This window comes from Oncorhynchus gorbuscha, linkage group LG14, assembly GCF_021184085.1.
Source record: "Oncorhynchus gorbuscha isolate QuinsamMale2020 ecotype Even-year linkage group LG14, OgorEven_v1.0, whole genome shotgun sequence".
NCBI lineage: Eukaryota > Metazoa > Chordata > Actinopteri > Salmoniformes > Salmonidae > Oncorhynchus > Oncorhynchus gorbuscha.
Window position 1 is genome coordinate 32,929,376 of NC_060186.1, and position 23,570 is coordinate 32,952,945.

At 41.8% G+C, this 23,570-nt stretch overlaps 1 protein-coding gene across 1 annotated transcript in view; it reads right to left on the bottom strand.

Moving 5' to 3' along the window:
- LOC123994810 (sodium/potassium-transporting ATPase subunit beta-3-like) overlaps nucleotides 1–22,095 on the bottom strand; it is a 73,570-nt gene extending 51,475 nt beyond the window's left edge. The window contains exon 1 of the mRNA XM_046297810.1: nucleotides 21,766–22,095. Coding sequence (XP_046153766.1) covers nucleotides 21,766–21,886 — 121 coding nt within the window. The 5' untranslated portion in view covers nucleotides 21,887–22,095. The remainder of the gene's footprint in view (nucleotides 1–21,765) is intronic.
- Between the last annotated feature and the right edge of the window lie 1,475 nt (nucleotides 22,096–23,570).

Here is a 23,570-nt window from a genome sequence, read left to right on the forward strand (position 1 = left end):
GGACGGGCAGGTGCGGGCAGTGATCGATTGAATAGCATGCATTTAGTTTTACTTGCGTTTAAGAGCAGTTGGAGGCCACGGAAGGAGAGTTGTAATGGCATTGAAGCTCGTCTGGAGGTTAGTTAACACCGTGTCCAAAGAGGGGCCAGAATTATACATAATGGTGTCGTCTGCGTAGAGGTGGATCAGAGAATCACCAGCAGCAAGAGTGACATCATTGATGTATACAGAGAAGAGAGTTGGCCCAAGAATTGAACCCTGTGGCACCCCCATAGAGACTGCCAGAGTTCCGAACAGAGAAGTAGTTGGTAAACCAGGTGAGGCAATCATTTGAGGAACCAAGCCTGTCGAGTCTGCCAATAAGAATGTGGTGATTGACAGTCGAAAGCCTCGGCCAGGTTGATGACTACGGCTGCACAGTAATGTCTCTTATCAATGGCGGTTATGTCGTTTAGGACCTTGAGCGTGGCTGAGGTGCACCCATGACCAGCTCTGAAACCAGATTGCATAGCGGAGAAGGTACAGTAGGATTCGAAATGGTCCGTAATCTGTTTGTTAACATGGCTTTCAAAGACTTTAGAAAGACAGGGCAGGATAGATATAGGTCTGTAGCAGTTTGGGTCTAGTGTCACCCCCTTTGAAGAGGGGGATGACCGCAGCAACTTTCCAATCTTTGGGAATCTCAGACGATATGAAAGAGGTTGAACAAGCTAGTTATAGGGGTTGCAAGAATTGTGGCAGATATTTTAGAAAGAGAGGGTCCAGATTTTCTAGCCAGGCTGATTTGGAGGGGTCCACATTTTGCAGCTCTTTCAGAACATCAGCTATCTGGATTTGGGTGAAGGAGAAATGGTGGGGGCTTTGGCGGGTTGGAGGGTGCCGGACAGTTGACCGTGGTAGGGGTAGCCAGGTGAAAAGCATGGCCAGCCATAGAGAAATGCTTATTGAAATTCTCAATTATAGTGGTTTATCAGTGGTAACATTATTTCCTAGCCTCAGAGCAGTGGGCAGCTGGGAGGAGGTGCTCATGGACTTTACAGTGTCCCAGAACCTTTTTGAGTTTGTACTACAGGATGCAAATTTCTGTTTGAAAAAGCTAGCCTTAGCTTTCCTAACTGCCTGTGTATATTTGTTCCTAACTTCCCTGAAAAGTTGCATATCACGGGGGCTATTCGATGCTAATGCAGAACGCCACAGTATGTTTTTGTGTGGGTCATGGGCAGACATAGTCCTTGGTTTACTCCAGACCTATCTGTTCCTAGTTTTTTTTTAATTGAATGGGGCATGCTTATTTAAGATGGTGAGGAAGGCACTTTTAAAGAATAACCAGGCATCCTCTTCTGACGGGATGAGGTCAATGTCATTCCAGGATACACCGGCCAGGTCGATTAGAAAGGCCTGCTCGCAGAAGTGTTTTAGGGAGTGGTTTAGGGAGTGTGAAAGTGATGAGGGGTGGTCGTTTGGTCGCAGATTACCTGATTACTTCTTATCAGTGCTCGACTTGGACTGAAATAGGTTTAGGTACTCAATTGTGGGTTCTGGTACTGTTTCTATTTATGTGCAGATGCTCCACTGTACTTGTGAGCTAATATTCTATAAGAGGAACAGGAGCAACCAGAATATTTTATACAATGTTGCAAGTTAGCTACCTTTGGTCTGACCCAAGATAATAGTTGATACCATTGTGATTTATAGGATATTTATTTTTATCAGGATATTTTCTACATTCAGGCTGCAATGTTTTCATTTGTTGGCTTTATCTAGGCTATTTTTACATAGTTGGCAATGGCAATATAAGTTACATGTTAGGTTTGTATCATTTTCATTTAGATAGAATTTTTATTAACCACAAGACAATGATTTTGAGATTAATAAATTATAAATTAAATGAAACTGCTAAATGAAAATGTGCATATGAAAACCATAACTGGCACTTAGATCGGTAGAAATTTTAAGATACATTGGCATTTCACATGAGAAAGGTTGCCGAATCCTCATGTAGCCTACTACCGGCAACTTCAGGAGCATAATGGCAGAATTTGTGAAAGCCAGCACGAGCAGGAGGAGAATATTTGGGTCAGGTTATATACTTTTTCCTTCTGGATATCTAGAGGCAGTTGTCTTATTTCATCAAACCGTAAGCTCAATGCATACTGTTTATTTTATTAAAACACATATGGAAAAATACAAGAACAGATGACTTTCAGTCGACCAATATTTTTTTTTTCAGGGACAGCCCTAATTGAGATGTGGAAAGCCCATGTCTCCTCTAGTCTAGATTCCTCGCAAAACCTTAATTGAGACATGCAAAGAAGATCTCCTCTAAGCTGCCAATGATCACTGGGTGGGGGGCGTATAGTAAATGTGCTGTATATCCTCAGTCAAATTGTACCCAGAAAGTAATTTCAGTGATAGCGAGCTGGGCACAGTCAAGAAACTGTATGAATGTAGGAAAACTATAATTTCGACACAGTTTCGATTTCACTTGAGTCATTTTAAAGTATATTGAGTCCCTCCCAAAAAAAGGCCTATATCAGTCATGACAGCAGTCAAATTTAGTCACGGTAATTAGACTTCCCCAAGCTCTGATGCTGCTGATGGTCTTTAGTAGCCTACCAAACTTGCTAACTGCCTGGTATTCAGGACTCTATTGTCCCTCTAATCACTCTGACATGAATGCAAATGTGATTGAAAATCTAATCAAACATTTCATGAGAGCCCATGAGCTCATGTTGCACAACATTTCTATAGGCTATGTAATTGCGTGAGAAAACAGAGTTGATGGCCTCTATTAAAAAAAGGATCCCATCAGCTTTCTATAGGCTAGGCTTACTATATTTATTTATCAACTTCTCTTATATTAAGCACATTGCTTCTCTTTACAACAGGAGTAGCCTACCTGGCTGGCATGAAAATAAACCATGGGAAAGGCATCCTCCATTCACTAGTTAAGTGCATAGATTACGTATTTTTTGCCCCTGCCCCAGTTTCAAGATATGGACCACTATCATGCACCTTCGAAATCAAAACAAATTTCACACATAAACTAAATAATGTATGTAAAGACAATATTAAATCAAGAATAGTCTGATGGGTGACAATATCAGCCTGTCACATGTGAATGATGCCCAGCTTGTGTGCCTGCCTTTTTTTGCGACTTTTTCAAATCAGTCGCACACCTCATGTAGGCCTATAAGGTTTGTATCACGGGGCCCCCCGAGTGGCGCAGCGGTGTAAGTCACTGCATCGCAGTGTTGCTGCGTCACTACAGCCTGGGTTTCGTTCCCATACGGTGTTACAACCAGGCAGGAGTCCCATAGGGAGGCGCACAATTGGCCTAGCATTGTCTGGGTTAGGAGAGGGTTTGGCCGGGGGGGCTGTACTTGGCTCATCGTGCTCTAGAGACTCCTTGTGGCGGGCCGGATGCCTGCAGGCTGACTTCGGGTTAAGCAAGCAGGTGTTAAGCAGCGCAGCTTGACGGGTCATGTTTCGGAGGACACATGACTTGACCTTCACCTCTCCTGTGCTCGTTGGAGAGTTGCAGCGATGAGACAAGATTGTAATCACAAAATTGGGTAGAAGGGGTTAACATTTTTGTTTTTTATCACCACTAGTGGGAGAAATACCATTTTAAAATTAAGCATATTAATCCTCTTTACAATGGTTGTAGAGCCTAACTGGCATACATACGCACTGTGTGAGTTTCAAGTTTGGGGAAGTTCATTTTCACCATAAAAATTCAACTTTATAATAAAAGCATTACATGAACAATTGCATTTGCGGTCACTTTTGAGAATGGTGCTTTCCCGCTAATTGATTGCATTGCTGTGCTTATAATGTGAAGTAATAGCCAAATAGTTTAACATTTTAAGCTAAACGTTCTGATCGGTTGCATCAGCCTCAATATTTTTAAAATATTTGTTGATGCTAGTGGTTGTATTCATTTGGAATCTACTCCCTTCCACAACTGTCCCAGACTATGCTTGGAATATTTATATGGGGGATAATAGATTAACATGGGCTAGTGATTTTGATGTTCGTTAGGCCTACTCACCTTGCTGGCTGATGAAAAGTAAATGTGGCCAGTTCTTCCGACATCTTCAATATGCTCCTCGGCATTTGATAGGGATGCACACGCGCAGCTGCATCCCTGTGAGAAGGACCTGATCACAGGATGGGCATTGACTAATAAGAATTGAGATATCTGAGAGAACCATGTGAGTGAGAGGCCCTTCTGGGGATGCAGCCAGGAGAAGGGAATTGTAATTATTATATTCAGCCCAAGAGGCACAACGGACAACGGCCGCAAAAGGCATGGATTTATTTAGGGGATATTACGACAACACAAAGGGGATGCAGCCAGGAAATTCAAGGAAATTGTGAATGAGAGACTGATGAAGTGTGTGCAACCTGCGCAAAAAAACAGAGCACAGCCTTTCATGCAACTTTTTTGAAATCATCTTTAGTCGCATCATGCTGCCTTAGAATGTGATTAAAATCAAAACATATATCCCAACGTTTGTACCACAACTAAAGTTGCATAAATAACTCTAAATTAAGCATATCGGAGGGCCGGTTAGCTGCATGTGTGACTCCCTCAAATCATTTGGAGATTATCACTTCTATTTTATTCAGCTTTGTTCAATTGTATTCTTGATACTATAAAATTAATATCAAATAATGCCACGGAATTCCAAGCAAATCTTGTTTGCTAAATGAACTAGGGTAGCCCACACCCATAGCCAGATTAGGGCCTAACATAAGGACAACTCAGAGTATGCTATTCTGTACATCTAAAATATATATTTTCCTCATATCATGTTTGTTTAGACCTGTCTAAAATAAATAATGGATTTATTGTGATGGTGTAGGCTATATTAAATGGATTTATTAGACCTGTTGAAATGTAGAGGTTTCAAAACATGTGGCTTGTAGGCTATGTGTGGAAGCCAGGAGATGCTAAATGTGTTTGTTAATTACCATGAGACCGACAGTTATTTGCTTGACAATCACCAGCTGACAATTTTGTGACCACCACAGCCCTAGTAATAAGACACTACTGCTTTGAGTAGTCCAGACTGAATAATCTCTGATTGGTAAATCTTATGACACTGATGTGTGTCAATTACAATAACACTACTGAAAGGGTAAATGGTCAAATACAGCTAGGCAATCATGCTAAGGTCGATGGTTTCATTCCAGGATGATGCTCTCATTCTCTCCTCTTGGCATCCACATCCCTAAGGACTTGGTGTGGACATGGTCCATACACACCCGCACAGTCGTGAAGAGGGCACTGCAGTGCCTCTTCCCCCTCAGGAGGCTGAAAATATCTGGCATGGGCCCATGACACTTTGCATCACCGCTTGGGTATAGGAAATGCACCGCCCTTGACTGCAAAGTTCTACAGAGGGTGGTGAGGACAGCCCAGTACATCACTAGGGCAGAGCTTCCTGCCATCCAGGACCACGAAATCAAATGTATTGGTCACATCCACATATTTATAAGATGTTATTGAGGGTGTTGCAAAATTTGCATATCAGGCGGTGCCAAAGACTCCAGCCACCAAAGCCATAGACTGTTAATTCTGCTACTGTCTGGCAAACGGTACGGGAGCATCGGCTCTCGAACCAACAGACTCAGAGACAGCTTCTAAATCAAATAAAAATGTATTTGTCACATACACATATTTAGCAGATGTTATTGCGGGTGTAGCTAAATACTTGCAGTCATAAGACTGACAAATAGCCAGACTGCTAAATAGTAAATTAATGGTACCCAAACTATCTGCACTGACCCTATGCATACTCAATAGACTATATATACACAAACCAGATACACACACTTCACACACTGTACATTGATACTCCGCCACAAAACCAACACACATTCACATAACACAACACAATCACACGTTTAAACTAATTTGGTGCTGCTACACTGTTCTTTATTTCACACTTATTATTGTCTATCCTAATGCCTAGTCACTTTACCCTGCCTTCATGTACATATCTACCTCGAATACCTTGTACCGCTGCACATTGATTTGGTACTGGTACCCCCTGTATATAGCATTACAGCCTTATTCTAATATGTATTACATTGATGAGGGGAAAAAAACTATCCACACACACAATACCTCATAATGACAAAGCAAAAACAGGTTAAAAAAAATCACATTTACATAAGTACTCAGACCCTTTACCCAGTTGAAGCACCTTTGGCAGCGATTACAGCCTCGAATCTTCTTGGGTATGACGCTACAAGCTTGGCACACATCTGTATTTAACCAAAACCAAGCCAGAAGCTAGCCAGTTTACTGGCGAACGTTAGTATTCAGCTAACCACGGTTTGTGGTCATCAGCTATCCTTTAGCTCGAAAAGCTATTACCAGTTTTGTACAACGCAACTTTTCTCTCCATATCCCCGGATTTTAACTGCAAGCTCTGGACATTTATACCTGGATCTCGCAGCTAACTAGCTGCTATCTGTGTGACTATTGGCTTACGTCGATCCCGGAGCAAACATAAATTATTCCGGAGGTAGCCAGCTGAAGAGTTCCATCAGCCACTCCTGGGCTACGGTCACCCATCCGGACCCGTTTTACTGCCGATGCGGAGCCCCACCGGGACTTCACGACTGGACTACCGATGTGATCTGCCCGAGGGAGTTATCCAACTGGCCCCTCCGTCACGATGTTACCTGAACGCCCATCTGCGGCCCGCTAATCGTTAGCTGTCTTATCGGCTGCTATCTGAATAGGTCTATCAGACAATTATTCTTGGGTCACTAGAACTTTATCCATTTTGCCAATTGGATTGATCCCCTGTACCACACGGAACCCCACTAATCTACCGACAGAAACACACAAGGTGGCTAGAAACAGACCTCCATCCTATGCTAGCTTGCTGCCGATGGCCCGGCTAGCTGTCTGAATCCCCGTGACCCCAACCAACCTCACCACTCACTGTAACCTTATGATCACTCGACTAAGCATACCTCTCCTTAATGTCAATATGCCTTGTCCATTGCTGTTCTGGTTAGTGTTTATTGGCTTATTTCACTGTAGAGCCTCTAGCCCTGCTCATTATACCTTATCCAACCTTTCAATTCCACCACTCACACATGCAATGACATCACCTGGTTTCAATTGTTTCTAGAGACAATATCTCTCTCAATGCCTAGGTTTACCTCCACTGTATTCACATCCTACCATACCATTGTCTGTACATTTTACCTTGCAGATATTTTAATCGCCCCCAGAATCCTGCTCCTTTTACTCTCAGTTCCAGACGCCCTAGACAACGAATTCTCATAGATTTTAGCTGTACCCTTATCCTACTCCTCCTCTCTTCCTCTGGTGATGTAGAGGTGAATCCAGGCCCTGCAGTGCCTAGCTCTACTTCTATTTCCCAGGCGCTCTCTTTTGATCACTTCTGTAACCGTTATAGACTTGGTTTCATGACTGTTAACATTAGAAGCATCCTCCCTAAGATTGTTTTATTCACTGCTTTAGCACACTCTGCCAACCCGGATGTTCTAGCCGTGTCTGAATCCTGGCTTAGGAAGACCACCAAAAATTCTGAAATCTTCATCCCTAACTACAACATTTTCAGACAAGATAGAACAGCCAAAGGGGGCGGTGTTGCAATCTACTGCAAAGATAGCCTGCAGAGTTCTGTCTTACTATCCAGGTCTGTACTCAAACAATTTGAACTTCTACTTTTAAAAATCAACCTCTCTAAAAACAAGTCTCTCACTGTTGCCGCCTGCTATAGACCACCCTCTGCCCCCAACTGTGCTTTGGACACCATATGTGAACTGATTGCCCACCATCTATCTTCAAAGCTCGTGCAGCAAGGCGACCTAAACTGGAACATGCTTAACAACCCAGCCACCCTACAATCTAAGCTTGATGCCCTCAATCTCACACAAATGATCAATGAACCTACCAGGTACCATCCCAAAGCCGTAAACACGGGCACCCTCATAGATATCATCCTAACCAACTTGACCTCTAAATACACCTCTGATGTTTTCAACCAAGATCTCAGCGATCACTGCCTCATTGCCTGCATCCATAATGGGTCAGCGGTCAAACGACCTCCGCTCATCACTGTCAAACGCTCCCTGAAACACTTCAGCAAGCAGGCCTTTCTAATCGACCTGGCCGGGGTATCCTGGAAGGATATTGATCTCATCCCGTCAGTAGAGGATGCCTGGTTATTACAAAAAAGCCTTCCTCACCATCTTAAATAAGCATACCCATTCAAGAAATTTAGAACCAGGAACAGATATAGCCCGTGTATCTCTCCAGACCTGACTGCCCTTAACCAACACAAAAACATCCTATGGCGTTCTGCATTAGCATTGAAAAGCCCTTGTGATATGCAACTATTCAGCGAAGCTAGAAACCAATACATACAGGCAGTTTTTCAAGCAGAAATTTGCTTCCTGCAACACAAACTCAAAAAAGTTCTGGGACACTGTAAAGTCCATGGAGAAGAACACCTCCTCCCAGCTGCCCACTGCACTGAGGATAGTAAACAATGACAATCTGGACCCTCTCTTTCTACAATTATCTGCCGAAATTGTTGCAACCCCTATTTCTAGCCTGCTCTTTTGTGTCGTCTGAGATTCCCATAGATTGGAAAGCAGCTGCGGTCATCCCCCTCTTCAAAAGGGGGACACACTCTTGACCCAAACTGCTACAGACCTATATCTATACTACCCTGCCTTTCTAAGGTATTTGAAAGCCAAGTCAACAAACAGATTACCGACCATTTCGAATCCCTCCATACCTTCTCCGCTATGCAATCTGGTTTCAAAGCTGGGTGCACCTTAGCCACGCTCAAGGTCCTGAACGATATCTTAACCGCCATCGATAAGAAACAATACTGTGCAGCAGTATTCATTGACCTGGCCAAGGCTTTCGACTGTCAATCACCACATCCTCATCGGCAGACTCGATAGCCTTGGTTTCTCAAATGATTGCCTCGCCTGGTTCACCAACTACTTCTCTGATAGAGTTCAGTGTGTCAAATCGGAGGGCCTGTTGTCCGGGCCTCTGGCAGTCTCTATGGGGGTGCCACAGGTTTCAATTATTGGACCGGCTCTCTTCTCTGTATACATCAATGATATTGCGCTTGCTGCTGGTGAGTCTCTGGTCCACCTCTACACAGACGACACCATTCTGTATGCTTCTGGCCCTTCATTGGACACTGTTAACAATGCTCCAGACGAGTTTCAATGCCATACAACACTCCTTCCATGGCCTCCAACTGCTATTAAATACAAGTAAAACTAAATGCATGCTCTTCAACCGATCGCTGCCTGCACCTGCCCGCCCGTCCAACATCACTACTCGGTTCTGACTTAGAATATGTGGACAACTACAAATACCTAGGTGTCCGGTTAGACTGTAAACTCTCCTTCCAGACTCGCAACAAACATCTCCAATCCAAAGTTAAATCTAGAATTGGCTTCCTATTTCGCAACAAAGCATCCTTCACACATGCTGCCAAACATCACCATTGTAAAACGGACCATCCTATCGATCCTCAACTTCGGCGATGTCATCTACAAAATAGCCTCCAATACCCTACTCAATAAATTGGATGCAGTCTATCACAGTGCCATCCGTTTCGTCACCAAAGCCCCATATACTACCCACCACTGCGACCTGTACGCTCTCGTTGGCTGGCCCTCACTTCATACTCGTCGCCAAACCCACTGGCTCCAGGTCATCTACAAGACCTTGCTATGTAAAGTCTCCCCTTAACTCAGCTAGCTGGTCACCATAGCAGCACCCACCTGTAGCACGTGCTCCAGTAGGTATATCTAGCTGGTCACCCCCAAAACCAATTCTTCCTTTAGCAGTCTCTCCTTCCAGTTCTCCGCTGATCAATTAGCCTTTTAAAATGATAAACTTGGATTAGCTAATACAACGTGCCATTGGAACACAGGATTGATGGTTGCTGATAATGGGCCTCTGTACACCTATGTAGATATTCCATTAACAAACTGCTGTTTCCAGCTACAATAGTCATTTACAGCATCAACAATGTTTACAATGTATTTCTGATAAATGTAATGTTATTTTAAAGGGACAAAAAAAAGCTTTTCTTTCAAAAACAAGGACATTTCTAAGTGACCCCAAACTTTTGAACGGTAGTGTATATAATAATTGATCAACCCTACAAACATCACAATACAAAGGAGGAACTTCTTGATGCAATTAAAGCCATCCAAGTCCGGGAAAATACCAGGGATGGATGGCATACCAGTGGAGGTATATATATATATATATATATATATATATATATATATATATATATATATTTTGATATTCTCAGAGGACCGTTATTAGCATGTTTTAACCAATCCTATATAAATAGATTACCGGACACTCAACAAGGTCTGATTTCATTATTACTGAAACAGGATCCAAGTGGTAAATATAAAGATCCAGTCCATTTAAAAAAATTGGAAGCCTCTTACACTTCAGTGTTGTGATACAAAAATTCTAACTAAATGCTTAATTAAAAAGGTTGTCAGATATTATTCATCCTAGTCAGACATGCTTTTTACATGGATGATACATTGGAGATAATATTAGACAAGTACTGGAAACAACAGAACACTATGAAATATCTGGGAATCCAGGATTGGTATTCATAGCTGACTTTGAAAAGGCCTTTGATAAAGTATGACTGGCGTTTATATATAAATGCCTGGAATTTTCAAATTTTGGAGAATATCTTATAAAATGGGTTAAAGTTATGTATACTAACCCTTGGTGTAAAATAGTAAATAATGGCTACATCTCAGAAAGTTTTAAACTGTTAAGAGGAGAAAAACAAGGTTGTCCACTATTGACATATTGCCATTGAAATCCCTCCACAACCTCAAGAGGATCTAGATACTTTTTCTAACCTCTCTGGATTAAAACCAAATTATGTGTACTATATTACATATTTGATCACTAAAAAAAGACTTTTCCATTACTGTGTAGTTTACCTATAAAATGGTCTGACGGGATGTGGACATACTCGGTATACATATCCCAAAATACATATCCCAAAATAAATAAATTATGTCACTCTAATACATTTTTAGAGAAAGTTAGATAAAAATAGATAAGATCTTGCAACCAAGAAAAGGAAAATACTTGTCTATTTGTGGAAAAATCTCCCTGATTAACTCTATAGCGACCAGTTTTTTTAATTATATGAACAAAAATTATATAAATTTGATTGGAATAGCAAGCCAGACAAAATTAAATAGGCATATTTATATAATGAATATACATAGTGGGGCAAAAAAGTATTTAGTCAGCCACCAATTGTGCAAGTTATCCCACTTGTAATTTTCATCATAGGTACACTTCAACTATGACAGACAAAATTAGAAGGAAAAAAATCCAGAAAATCACATTGTAGGATTTTTAATGAATTTATTTGTAAATTATGGTGGAAAATAAATATTTGGTCACCAACAAACAAGCAAGATTTCTGGCTCTCACAGACCTGTAACTTCGTCTATAAGAGGCTCCTCTGTCCTCCACTCGTTACCTGTATTAATGGCACCTGTTTGAACTTGTTATCAGTATAAAAGACACCTGTCCATAACCTCAAACAGTCACACTCCAAACTCCACTAAGGCCAAGACCAAAGAGCTGTCAAAGGACACCAGAAACAAAATGGAAATCAACTATGGGAGCAATTATTAGGAAATGGAAGACATACAAGACCACTGATAATCTCCCTCGATCTGGGGCTCCACGCAAGGTCTCACCCCGTGGGGTCAAAAATCCCAGAACCACACGGGGGACCTAGTGAATGACCTGCAGAGAGCTGGGACCAAAGTAACAAAGCCTACCATCAGTAACACACTATGCCACAAGGGACTCAAATCCTGCAGTGCCAGACGTGTCCCCCTGCTTAAGCCAGTACATGTCCAGGCCCGTCTGAAGTTTGCTAGAGAGCATTTGAATGATCCAGAAGAAGATTGGGAGAATGTCATATGGTCAGATCAAACCAAAAATCTGCTACACCAAACAGTACCTATCCTGTAACACACAGTAATAGATACCAAAAATCTTTGGTTAAATCACATTATTTAACAATCTGTAGCTAACAGAACTGGTGATCAGCAGATGAGAGAGGTTGTCAGGATGACATTTCCATTCCAAAGAAACATACAGTAAGTTCAGGGAATACTTGTAAAGATGTGGGAGAAGGATCATGATCAAACTGCCATCCAGCTCCTCATGAGTCATCTGCTTGAAATTGAGCATAATGTCTAATCCCTCAAGAGGGATACAGTTCACGGGATACAGTTCTGCTACAATGAAACATGCAGGCAAAGGAATTCTGTTTCTATATCTAGAATCCACTCCAGGAAGATGCCCAGGCACCATACGGTATTGTCTGCAAGACAAAAACAAACAAAATGATACTCCATTGTACAGTTTGAACAACAGTTGAACATGTGCACAAGCACAAAGATTACATTTGCAACAATATCTAGCCGAATATAAATAATTGGGGCATAACCCTCAACCTTTGCACAGGGACGAGGCCGTACAAATGAGCCTAGTTATGTAGGCAGAGAGTATCTACCTACAGTCATGTCTATCAGGCATGCTTAGGCAAATATTTTCATAGTGAAACCAGATTCAGTTTTACAACAGTAAGGTATTGTATTATTGTTTTCTCCTCACTGTTTGCTAGTTAACTTAGCTAGCTAGCTGGATATGCAATACGTGTTATTTACATCTGTTGGGAATCCTATTTTGCATCATGCTTATCATTTTGTGATTTTAATGCATACATTGTCATAATCATAACCAATTACAACTCTCATCAATTACGTTACATAGCTAGCTAGTAAATTAGTTACAGTTGCTGACGCCACACATTTGCGAGGCGTGTCGCATAACAGGTTGGCTAGCTCGTTAGCCTGGCATCTGCTAACTCCAGTCATGCGCTTATGCTTGTGGTAAACCAAGCTTTAGGTAGCTGGCCATATTTACGACTAAAAAGAGAAGAGATTTTACAATCGAGATACAACATATCTATTTTTAGTCTTAGATATGGCTACCGGTAGATGTTTGGCTAGCTAGCTGCATAGCTAATTATTTGGTTTCTCCCCACTGTAATGAAGTAGTAGGTTACACAAGAGTTTCAGTAGATAAACTAAAAGTTAGCTAGGTGGCTTGCAGGAAAAATAACTTACTTAGCTAAGCACCGTATTTGTCATCTGCCCTCTAGGTGCTGGCATCGGCTTTAGCTGAGCTTCTAATGTTAGCTAAATCCAACTCTTTGATTCGAATCCTCTTCGCGATCTTCCGATTGAAACATGTATGCTTGAATGTCACCATGTAGCTAATAGATAGCTCCATCATCAAATTCATGTTGATGAGAGGAATCACTTGAAGCCATTGTGTCTTGGTGAGGTCATTCAGTTTTGCCCAAAGGATTGTGGTTAGTGTCCGCCTCCTTTTAATTTAAGCCCGCCTTGGGGGAGTGACGGGGGCTAGAGCACAAAGCACTGCACAACACAAGTTGTAGTCTTGCAGAGACCGGAAAAAAATTGTCTGCTTGTATATTTAGCGATGAATCTGCCAATAGGAACACCCACAACAATGATCAGTACAACATAGAGCCTTTGCGAAGTGCCACAAAGCAGGACTACATGTATTTTTAGATCTCAACCCCGCACTCCATCAATACACTGGAAGCCGCCATAGGGTGCATCATTCAGCGTGTGAAGCCCTGACCTGCTTTGCTACACGGCAACTGCGTGTGAAACACATCTCACTGTCCTAGAAATGCCTCAGACATGATGAAACCAAGCCCAGATTTTCCCAGGGTGAAATTCCTCTAAGAGGTGACTATTGGTAAAAAAGGGATGAGAATGAACTATTAGCACTACATTGGTCTTATTCCTTTAGATTCTGATAAACTATACTGTAGAAGCATGTGTCATTGTTTTTACCAGTCATGACGCACACATTCACTAGGCAAATGTAGTAACAGAGAGTGTCTGCATCATTGGCCTTTTGCTTTAGTTGGGCCTTTAACTATTTCTGCCAGCCTCAGTTGTGTGTGAGTGAGTGTTGGTGTCATTGCACATTCAAATGTTTAGCTATTTTAAGCCTGATTAATGAGCATTGACTATCAAGGTCTTCAGGAACAAAGTTCTGAAAACTACTCCATGGTTCTTCTCCATCCATTTGTCATGTTCAAATAAAAATTCAATTTTATTTGTCACATGCTTTGTAAACAGGTGTAGACAAACAGTGAAATGCTTGCTTACAAGTCCCTTTCCAACAATGCAGAGTATATTTTTGAAGGGAAATAGTGACAAAAAATAAATACAAAGTGATTAACCCGTGTGTTCGACTGGGAACGCACAGGTTGAATCAACGTGGTTTACACATCATTTCAATTAAATTACATTGAACCAATGTGGAATAGACGTAGAATTGACGTCTGTGCACAGTGGGATGGCTATATACAGGGAGTATCAGTGCCGAGTCAATGTGCAAGGGGTACGAGGTAATTGAGGTGGTTACAGTTGAAGTCGTAAGTTTACATACACCTTAGCCAAATACATTTAAACTCAGTTTATAACAATTCCTGACATTTAATCCTAGTAAAAATGCCCCGTCTTAGGTCAGTTAGATCACCACTATTTTAAGAATGTGAAATGTCAGAATAATAGGAGAATGATTTATTTCAGCTTTTATTTCTTTCATCACATTCCCAGTGGGTCAGACGTTTACATAAACAATTTACCAAGTACTAATTGAGTGTAACTTGGGTCAAATGTTTTGGATAGCCATCCACAAGCTTCCCACAATAAGTTGGGTGAATTGTGGTCAATTCCCCCTGACAGAACTGATGTATCTGAGTCAGGTTTGTAGGGCTTCTTGCTCGCACATGCTTTTTCAGTTCTGCCCACACATTTTCTATGAGATTGAGGTCAGGGCTTTGTGATGGCCACTCCAATACCTTGACTTGTCCTAAAGCCATTTTGCCACAACTTTGGAAGTACGCTTGGGGTCATTGTCCATTTGGAAGACCCCTTTGCGACCAAGCTTTAACTTCCTGACTGAGGTCTTGAGATGTTGCTTCAATATATCCACATAATTTTCCTGTCTCGAGATGCCATCTTTTTTGTGAAGTGCACCAGTCCCTCCTGAAGCAAAGCACACCCACAACATGATGCTACCCCGTGCTTCACGGTTGCGATGGTGTTCTTCGGCCTGCAATCTTCCCCCTTTTCCTCCAAACATACCGATGGTGATTATGGCCAAACAGTTCTATTTTTGTTTCATCAGACCAGAGGACCTTTCTCCAAAAAGAACGATCTTTGTCCCCATGTGCAGTTGCAAACCATAATCTGGTTTTTGTAATGGTGGTTTCGGAGCAGTGGCTTCTTCTGCTGAGCGGACTTTTCAGGTTATGTCGATATAGGACTCGTTTTACTGTGGATATAGATCATTTTGTACCCGTTTCCTCCAGCATCTTCACAAGGTCCTTTTCTGTTGTTCTGGGATTGATTTGCACTTTTCACACCAAAGTACGTTCATCTCTAGGACACAGAACGTGTTTCCTTCTTGAGCGGTATGACGGCTGCGGGGTCCCATGGTGTTTATATTTGTGTACTATTGTTTGTACAGATGAACGTGGTACCTTCAGTTGTTTGGCATTTGCTCCAAAGGATGAACCAGACTTGTGGGGGTCTACAATCTATTTTCTGAAGTCTTGGCTGATTTCTTTTGATTTTCCCATGATGTCAAGCAAAGAGGCACTGAGTTTGAAGGTAGGCCTTGAAATACATCCACAGGTACACCTCCAATTGACTCAAATGATGTCAATTAGCCTATCAGAAGCTTCTAAAGCCATGACATAATTTTCTGGAATTTTCCAAGCTGTTTAAAGGCATAGTCAACATAGTGTATGTAAACTTCTGACCCACCGGAATTGTGATACAGTGAGTTACTGTCACGCCTTGGTCATTGTATTTTGTGTTTTCGTTATATATTTGGTCAGGCCAGGGTGTGACATGGGTTTATATGTTGTTTTTCGTATTGGGGTTTGTAGTATTTGGGATCGCGGCTTATTAGGGGTGTTGTATAGGCTTGGCTGCCTGAGGCGATTCTCAATCAGAGTCAGGTGATTCTCGTTGTCTCTGATTGGGAACCGTATTTAGGGAGCCATAGTTACACTTTGTATTTCGTGGGTGATTGTTCCCATCTCTGTGTTGTGGTCACCAGATAGGCTGTAATAAGTTTCACGTTCCGTTTTGTTGTTTTTGTATTTAGTATCAGTTATTTCATGTACCGCGTTTCCTTCATTAAAGTCATGAGTAACCAACACGCTGCATTTCGGTCCGACTCTCTTCCTTCAACAGACGAACGTCGTTACAGTTACAAGTGAAATAATCTGTCTGGAAACAATTGTTGAAAAAATTACTTGTGTCATGCACAAAAAAATGTCCTAACTGACTTGCCAAAACTATAGTTTGTAAACAAGAAATTTGTGGAGTGGTTGAAAAACGAGTTTTAAATGACTCCAACCGAAGTGTATGTACACTTCCGACTTCAACTGTATGTACAGTGGGGCAAAAAAGTATTTAGTCAGACATCAATTGTGCAAGTTCTCCCACTGAAAAAAGATGAGAGGCCTGTAATTTTCATCATAGGTACACTTCAATTATGACAGACAAAATGACAAAAAAAATCCTGAAAATCACATTGTAGGATTTTTAATGAATTTATTTGCAAATTATCGTGGAAAATAAGTATTTGGTCACCTACAAACAAGCAAGATTTCTGGCTCTCACAGACCTGTACCTTCTTCTTTAAGAGGCTCCTCTGTCCTCGACTCGTTACCTGTATTAATGGCACCTGTTATCAGTATAAAAGACACCTGTCCATAACCTCAAACAGTCACACTCCAAACTCCACTATGGCCAAGACCAAAGAGCTGTCAAAGGACACCAGAAACAAAATTGTAGACCTGCACCAGGCTGGGAAGACTGAATCTGCAATAGGTAAGCAGCTTGGTTTGAATAAATCAACTGTGGGAGCAATTATTAGGAAATGTAAGACATACAAGACCACTGATAATCTCCCTCGATTTTTATTTTATTTTTTATTTCACCTTTATTTAACCAGGTAGGCTAGTTGAGAACAAGTTCTCATTTGCAACTGCGACCTGGCCAAGATAAAGCATAGCAGTGTGAACAGACAACACAGAGTTACACATGGAATAAACAATTAACAAGTCAATAACACAGTAGAAAAAATGGGCAGTCTATATACAATGTGTGCAAAAGGCATGAGGAGGTAGGCGAATAATACAATTTTGCAGATTAACACTGGAGTGATAAATGATCAGATGGTCATGTAGAGGTAGAGATATTGGTGTGCAAAAGAGCAGAAAAATAAATAAATAAAAACAGTATAAAAACAGTATGGGAATGAGGTAGGTGAAAATGGGTGGGCTATTTTCCTATAGACTATGTACAGCTGCAGCGATCGGTTAGCTGATGTTTGAAGTTGGTGAGGGAGATAAGTCTCCAACTTCAGCGATTTTTGCAATTCGTTCCAGTCACAGGCAGCAGAGTACTGGAACGAAAGGCGGCCAAATGATGTGTTGGCTTTAGGGATGATCAGTAAGATACACCTGCTGGAGCGCGTGCTACGGATGGGTGTTGCCATCGTGACCAGTGAACTGAGATAAGGCGGAGCTTTACCTAGCATGCACTTGTAGATGACCTGGAGCCAGTGGGTCTGGCGACGAATATGTAGTGAGGGCCAGCCGACTAGAGCATACAAGTCGCAGTGGTGGGTGGTATAAGGTGCTGTAGTGACAAAACGGATGGCACTGTGATAGACTGCATCCAGTTTGCTGAGTAGAGTGTTGGAAGCCATTTTGTAGATGACATCGCCAAAGTCGAGGATTGGTAGGATAGTCAGTTTTACTAGGGTAAGCTTGGCAGCGTGAGTGAAGGAGGCTTTGTTGCGGAATAGAAAGCCGACTCTTGATTTGATTTTCGATTGGAGATGTTTGATGTGGGTCTGGAAGAAGAGTTTGCAGTCTAGCCAGACACCTAGGTACTTATAGATGTCCACATATTCAAGGTCGGAACCATCCAGGGTGGTGATGCTAGTCGGGCATGCGGGTGCAGGCAGCGATCGGTTGAAAAGCATGCATTTGGTTTTACTCGCGTTTAAGAGCAGTTGGAGGCCACGGAAGGAGTGCTGTATGGCATTGAAGCTCGTTTGGAGGTTAGATAGCACAGTGTCCAATGACGGGCCGAAAGTATATAGAATGGGGGGCTCCACGCAAGATCTCACCCCCTGGGGTCAAAATGATCACAAGAACGGTGAGCAAAAATCCCAGAACCACACAGGGGGACCTAGTGAATGACCTGCAGAGAGCTGGGACCAAAGTAACAAAGCCTACAATCAGTAACACACTACGCCGCCAGGGACTCAAATCCTGCAGTGCCAGACGTGTCCCCCTGCTTAAGCCAGTACATGTCCAGGCCCGTCTGAAGTTTGCTAGAGAGCATTTGGATGATCCAGAAAAGGATTGGGAGAATGTCATATGGTCAGATGAAACCAAAATATAACTTTTTGGTAAGAACTCAACTCGTCGTGTTTGGAGGACAAAGAATGCTGAGTTGCATCCAAAGAACACCATACCTACTGTGAAGCATGGGGGTGGAAACATCATGCTTTGGGGTTGTTTTCTGCAAAGGGACCAGGACGACTGATCCTTGTAAAGGAAATAATGAATGGGGCCATGTATCGTGAGATTTTGAGTGAAAACCTCCTTCCATCAGCAAGGGAATTGAAGATGAAACATGGCTGGGTCTTTCAGCATGACAATGATCCCAAACACACCGCCCGGGCAATGAAGGAGTGGCTTCGTAAGAAGCATTTCAAGGTCCTGGAGTGGCCTAGCCAGTCTCCAGATCTCAACCCCATAGAAAATCTTTGGAGGGAGTTGAAATTCTGTGTTGCCCAGCAACAGCTGCAAAACATCACTGCTCTAGAGGAGATCTGCATGGAGGAATGGGCCAAAATACCAGCAACAGTGCATGAAAACCTTGTGAAGACTGAAAATGTTTGACCTCTGTCATTGCCAACAAAGGGTATATAACAAAGTATTGAGATAAATAAGTATTTGGTCAATAACAAAAGTTTTCCACCATAATTTGCAAATAAATTCATTAAAAATCCTACAATGTGATTTTCTGGATTTTTTTTCTCATTTTGTCTGTCATGGTTGAAGTGTACCTATGATGAAAATGACAGACCTCTCATCTTTTTAAGTGGGAGAACTTGCACAATTGGGGGCTGACTAAATAATCCCCCCCCCACTGTACATATAGGTAGTGACTAGGCAACAGGATAGATAAGACATTAGCAACAGCATTTGTGGTGTGTGGTGTCAGTATACATATGTAGTGTGTGTGCATATGTGTGTGCTGGAGTGTCAGTGTAACTATGTGTGAGTGTGTGGGTAGAGTCCATTGTGTGTGCATAGTCAGTGCAAGAGACTGAGCGCAAAAAAAAGATCATACAGGCAGTCTGGGTAGCCATTTGATTAGCTAAATAGCAGTCTTGTTCAGCAGTCGTATGGCTTGGGTGTAGAAGCTGTTCAGGGTCCTGTTGGTTCCATACTTGATGCACTGATTCCGCTTGCCGTGTGGTAGCAGCGAATACATTCTACGGCTTGGATGGCTGGAGTATTTTACCATTTTTGGGGACTTCCTCTGACACCGCCTGTTATAGAAGTCCTGGATGGCAGGTGTTGACTGAAGCCTAGTGTCATTGCTCCTGTTCCTAATTGCCAGACACCTGTTAGAAGACCATGGGAGTTGCCCATCTCTACCTCCCCCGCAAAATCAGTAAGCCTATCATTTTTCCATGTCTATAGCCTACTGGAGTAAAAACCATATTCAAGCCTGTGTGTTGAGAAGGAATCAACTAAGCACAATGCTGCAAGTTAACTTGCACTATTACAATCACGCAAGACGCCCACCAACACATGCACACACACCATTTTCTGCTCTAAAACCGAGCTATGGCACGCCTGCATTTCAGGGCCCAACATTTCTCTCAAATCTAAAACTGATTTATGCTCACTGCAACACTAGCAGAGAGAGAGGCAGAGAGAGAGAGGCAGAGAGAGAGAGAGAGAGAGAGAGAGAGAGAGAGAGAGAGAGAGAGAGAGATCAAATTATTTTTACAATAGGCTACAAATTGTGTGCCTTCTGTGCAATATGAGAGAACTGATTTGACCTTGATAGAGAGCGAGAGACAGCGACAGAGAAAGAACTCTATAGTAACATCATGGAAAGACAGTTAGAACATGACAGCAGAATTTGTGATCTGGGCTAGGACTGTCAATTAGTGATCCTGTATTGCCATAACAGAACACAAACACATACTGGTAGACCTACACTATTCCCACAGACAGTAGCTTGGCAACTATGGGAGGAGTTCTAGGCCTATAGAAAATTGGGTTAGAAATGTTTTTTTCAACATGCATAAAGTCAATGCATTTTGTACCCTAGTATAAACCTATTGTATGCATTTATTGTAGGCCCTATGCACATTTATGTTTTAAATCATTGGAATTTGAGGAGAATAGGATGTAGAACTCTATGACAGATGATAATAATGTTATATTTAAATAGAGTGACTGACGGCATGCGAGTAATGGCCGAGAAATAGCGTCACTGTATTGTGGAAACAAAGTATCACTGTAACTGTAATCTATCGACATTTTTGGCAACATAATTTCAAATTAACCTACTCGCGTGCTTGCATGAATATGGATTTAAAAAATGACATTAATAAAATGAGGGCAATATGACAGGGGAAACTGTATGCATGCCCCATAACACTCGCCAGCCTCGTGCAAGACTGCTTCCCGAGACGATACAACGTGCTTTACATGTTATTCTAAGAACAGTTTAATTGCACTGATTAGAGGGACGAAATTGGGGAAGTGTTGGTAAGGCTACAGACCGATTATTATTAGCATAAATATAATATACTGTAAACCCAGTTTGTTAATCCCATTGCAATTAATTTCGATACATTAGCCTACGGACCCGGTTAAGGCAGCCTCGATTCGGCCTGTTGGGCTCAGTCAAGATTTTCTTAATGACAAATCGGTTTAAAATGTTAATTTACCCCGCTACACTAGTGACCTAATAGCTAATAACTCGCAATCCCCTGAAAAAAAGCCTATTTCGAGGAATCTGCGGAAATATTTAGAGGAATTTGAATTCAAATAGCCTATTTTAATTGCGGGGACATATGGCTACCATCCATTATAGGCTAAAACCATCACAGTTTATTAAAATAAATTCAGTAGATCATTGACCGTAAGTATATAATGTTATAATGGGGGGGGGGGGGGGTGCCAACAGAGTGGAAGAACACATCCGATATACCGTTTGATCAGCTTTGATTGGCTGTTGACATTATTGGGGTGCAAATCATGATGAACAAACGTCTCCGTTATGTAGGCCAAGTCAAAAAAAACACAAGGCTATTAAATTATTAAAATGTACATGCAAATTTGTATCCCAGGCTGCATTCAGATTGGTAACTGATTAAAGCCGATAAATGAGACTGTACTATGGCTCTGAAATGTCATCAATAAGATATCATTGTTTTAATATGCAAACCCGATCTGATCGTGTACCAAACCGATTTCTTACCCCAGCTTTTAGCGGTTCGGCCAATAAACTCTCCTGTTCGTGGGTTGTAGATATAATCTTTCCAGGAGGAAGTCTGCGGTTTGTCTCCGTCAGCTACGGGTGTCTCCTCCTTGGTCGACATGGTTGGCTTTGAGTTGTTCAAAATGATGACCGTAGATGGTAAGAATGTTATAATGCCCAAAAGGTCTATAAACGATGGATTGCCTGTTTTATAAAATAAAAAGTGGAGTGTTATTTCCGAGCCAATACAGCCTAGTCTCTTCAAGTTACCCTCTCCACACGCATACAGTACCGCAGCAACTGAGCTGGAGGAAAATTCGCATTTGAAGCATCTCAGCGCATGCGCATTTTCGGCATTCGGCATTCAAAACTCAGAGTAATGTTTTTTTTTATTTGTTATTCATCATCTTAAGGTTCTATTGTATTTAAGTGGGCTAGATTGATTTCGAGCAGGGACGGGCAACTTTGATGGTGTTGGGGGACACAAAAACACGCAACTCATCATGGGTTGCTGCAGCGGCGCGTTTGTCTCCACGTCAATACTCCCCCCCCCCCCCCCAACCTTAACAGCAAAACATTTTAGCAATACCCCCTCCCCCCTTGTGAAATCTAAGATAAAGAAATCATGTTTTAAATGTCATTTTCTGCAATCCTGCACATTTTGCCCATGGGGCATAGAGAAAATGTTGGCATTTTAAAGCAAGTTTGCTACAATTCTACTTATTTTGCCATGGGGCAGAAAGAACAAAAAAATAGCAGTTGCACAGCTAATTTCTTGCAATTCTACACATTTTGCCATAGCGTGGAGGCAAATGTTTGCAGTTTTTAATATGTGCCCCCACTTGAAAAAAATATTTTCAGAACTTTTTACCTAGTTTTTCTGTAAAATTGGTCCAATGGCCTAAAAAAGGGGGGCTGATTTATATATAAGTTTCTAGTGAGGATCGAGAAGGCTGTTGGCATATGACCAATGATTAACCAAGTGTTTTGTGATCAATATTCAGTGATGGCAGTGCCACATTCATATAATAATTGAATGATGCTGGTTCATCATTTAGTCAGTATTTGTTATGTTCCGTTAGAGCCGGCATGGAGCTGAGAAACTCTTAAGCTAGATGGTCCGAGTGGAAAAAAATCTCATGGAGCCTGCTTGCAGGGGTTACAATCTCCTGCCATTTTGCCCTTTAGCAATGCCCTTAACCCACCAACTGCTCTAGGGATGCTGAATTGTGGCTGATCCTGTACTTCCAACCCCTCAGCGTACGTGTGACTCGGGTGGGTTGGGCTGATCAAACAAAAATAAATAATTTTGGTTCTCTCCCCAAAAAATGCTGGTATCAGAATCTCAGGTGCCTTTTGTGCCCTTGACAAAAGCACTTTACCACTAACCTGCTCCAGGGAACTGCAATGCAGCTGACGCGTGCTTGCTTCCAGCCTCGTGTGTGTGGTGTCCAGAGGTCAGGAATGAAATAACTGATGGCAAAATACATTTCAGGTTCTATGGATAATAAAAGGCTGTATTGTATAGTTTTGAACTAGCACACAAGCTAGGGTAAAGTAGAGCGTTTCAGTATTACAGGGCAGTTCAATCAATGAAGCTGCTCTGGATTAGGAATGGATTTACACAATGTGGGTATTCTGGGACTCCGATAGAGAAGTCTCTGATGAGCAGTAGCGGTGCATATTATACAACCTACAGTATATGATCAAATAAAAAAATACAGATAAGAAATAAAAGTAACAAGTAATTAAAGAGCAGCAGTAAAATAACAATAGCGAGACTATATATACAGGGGAGTACCGGT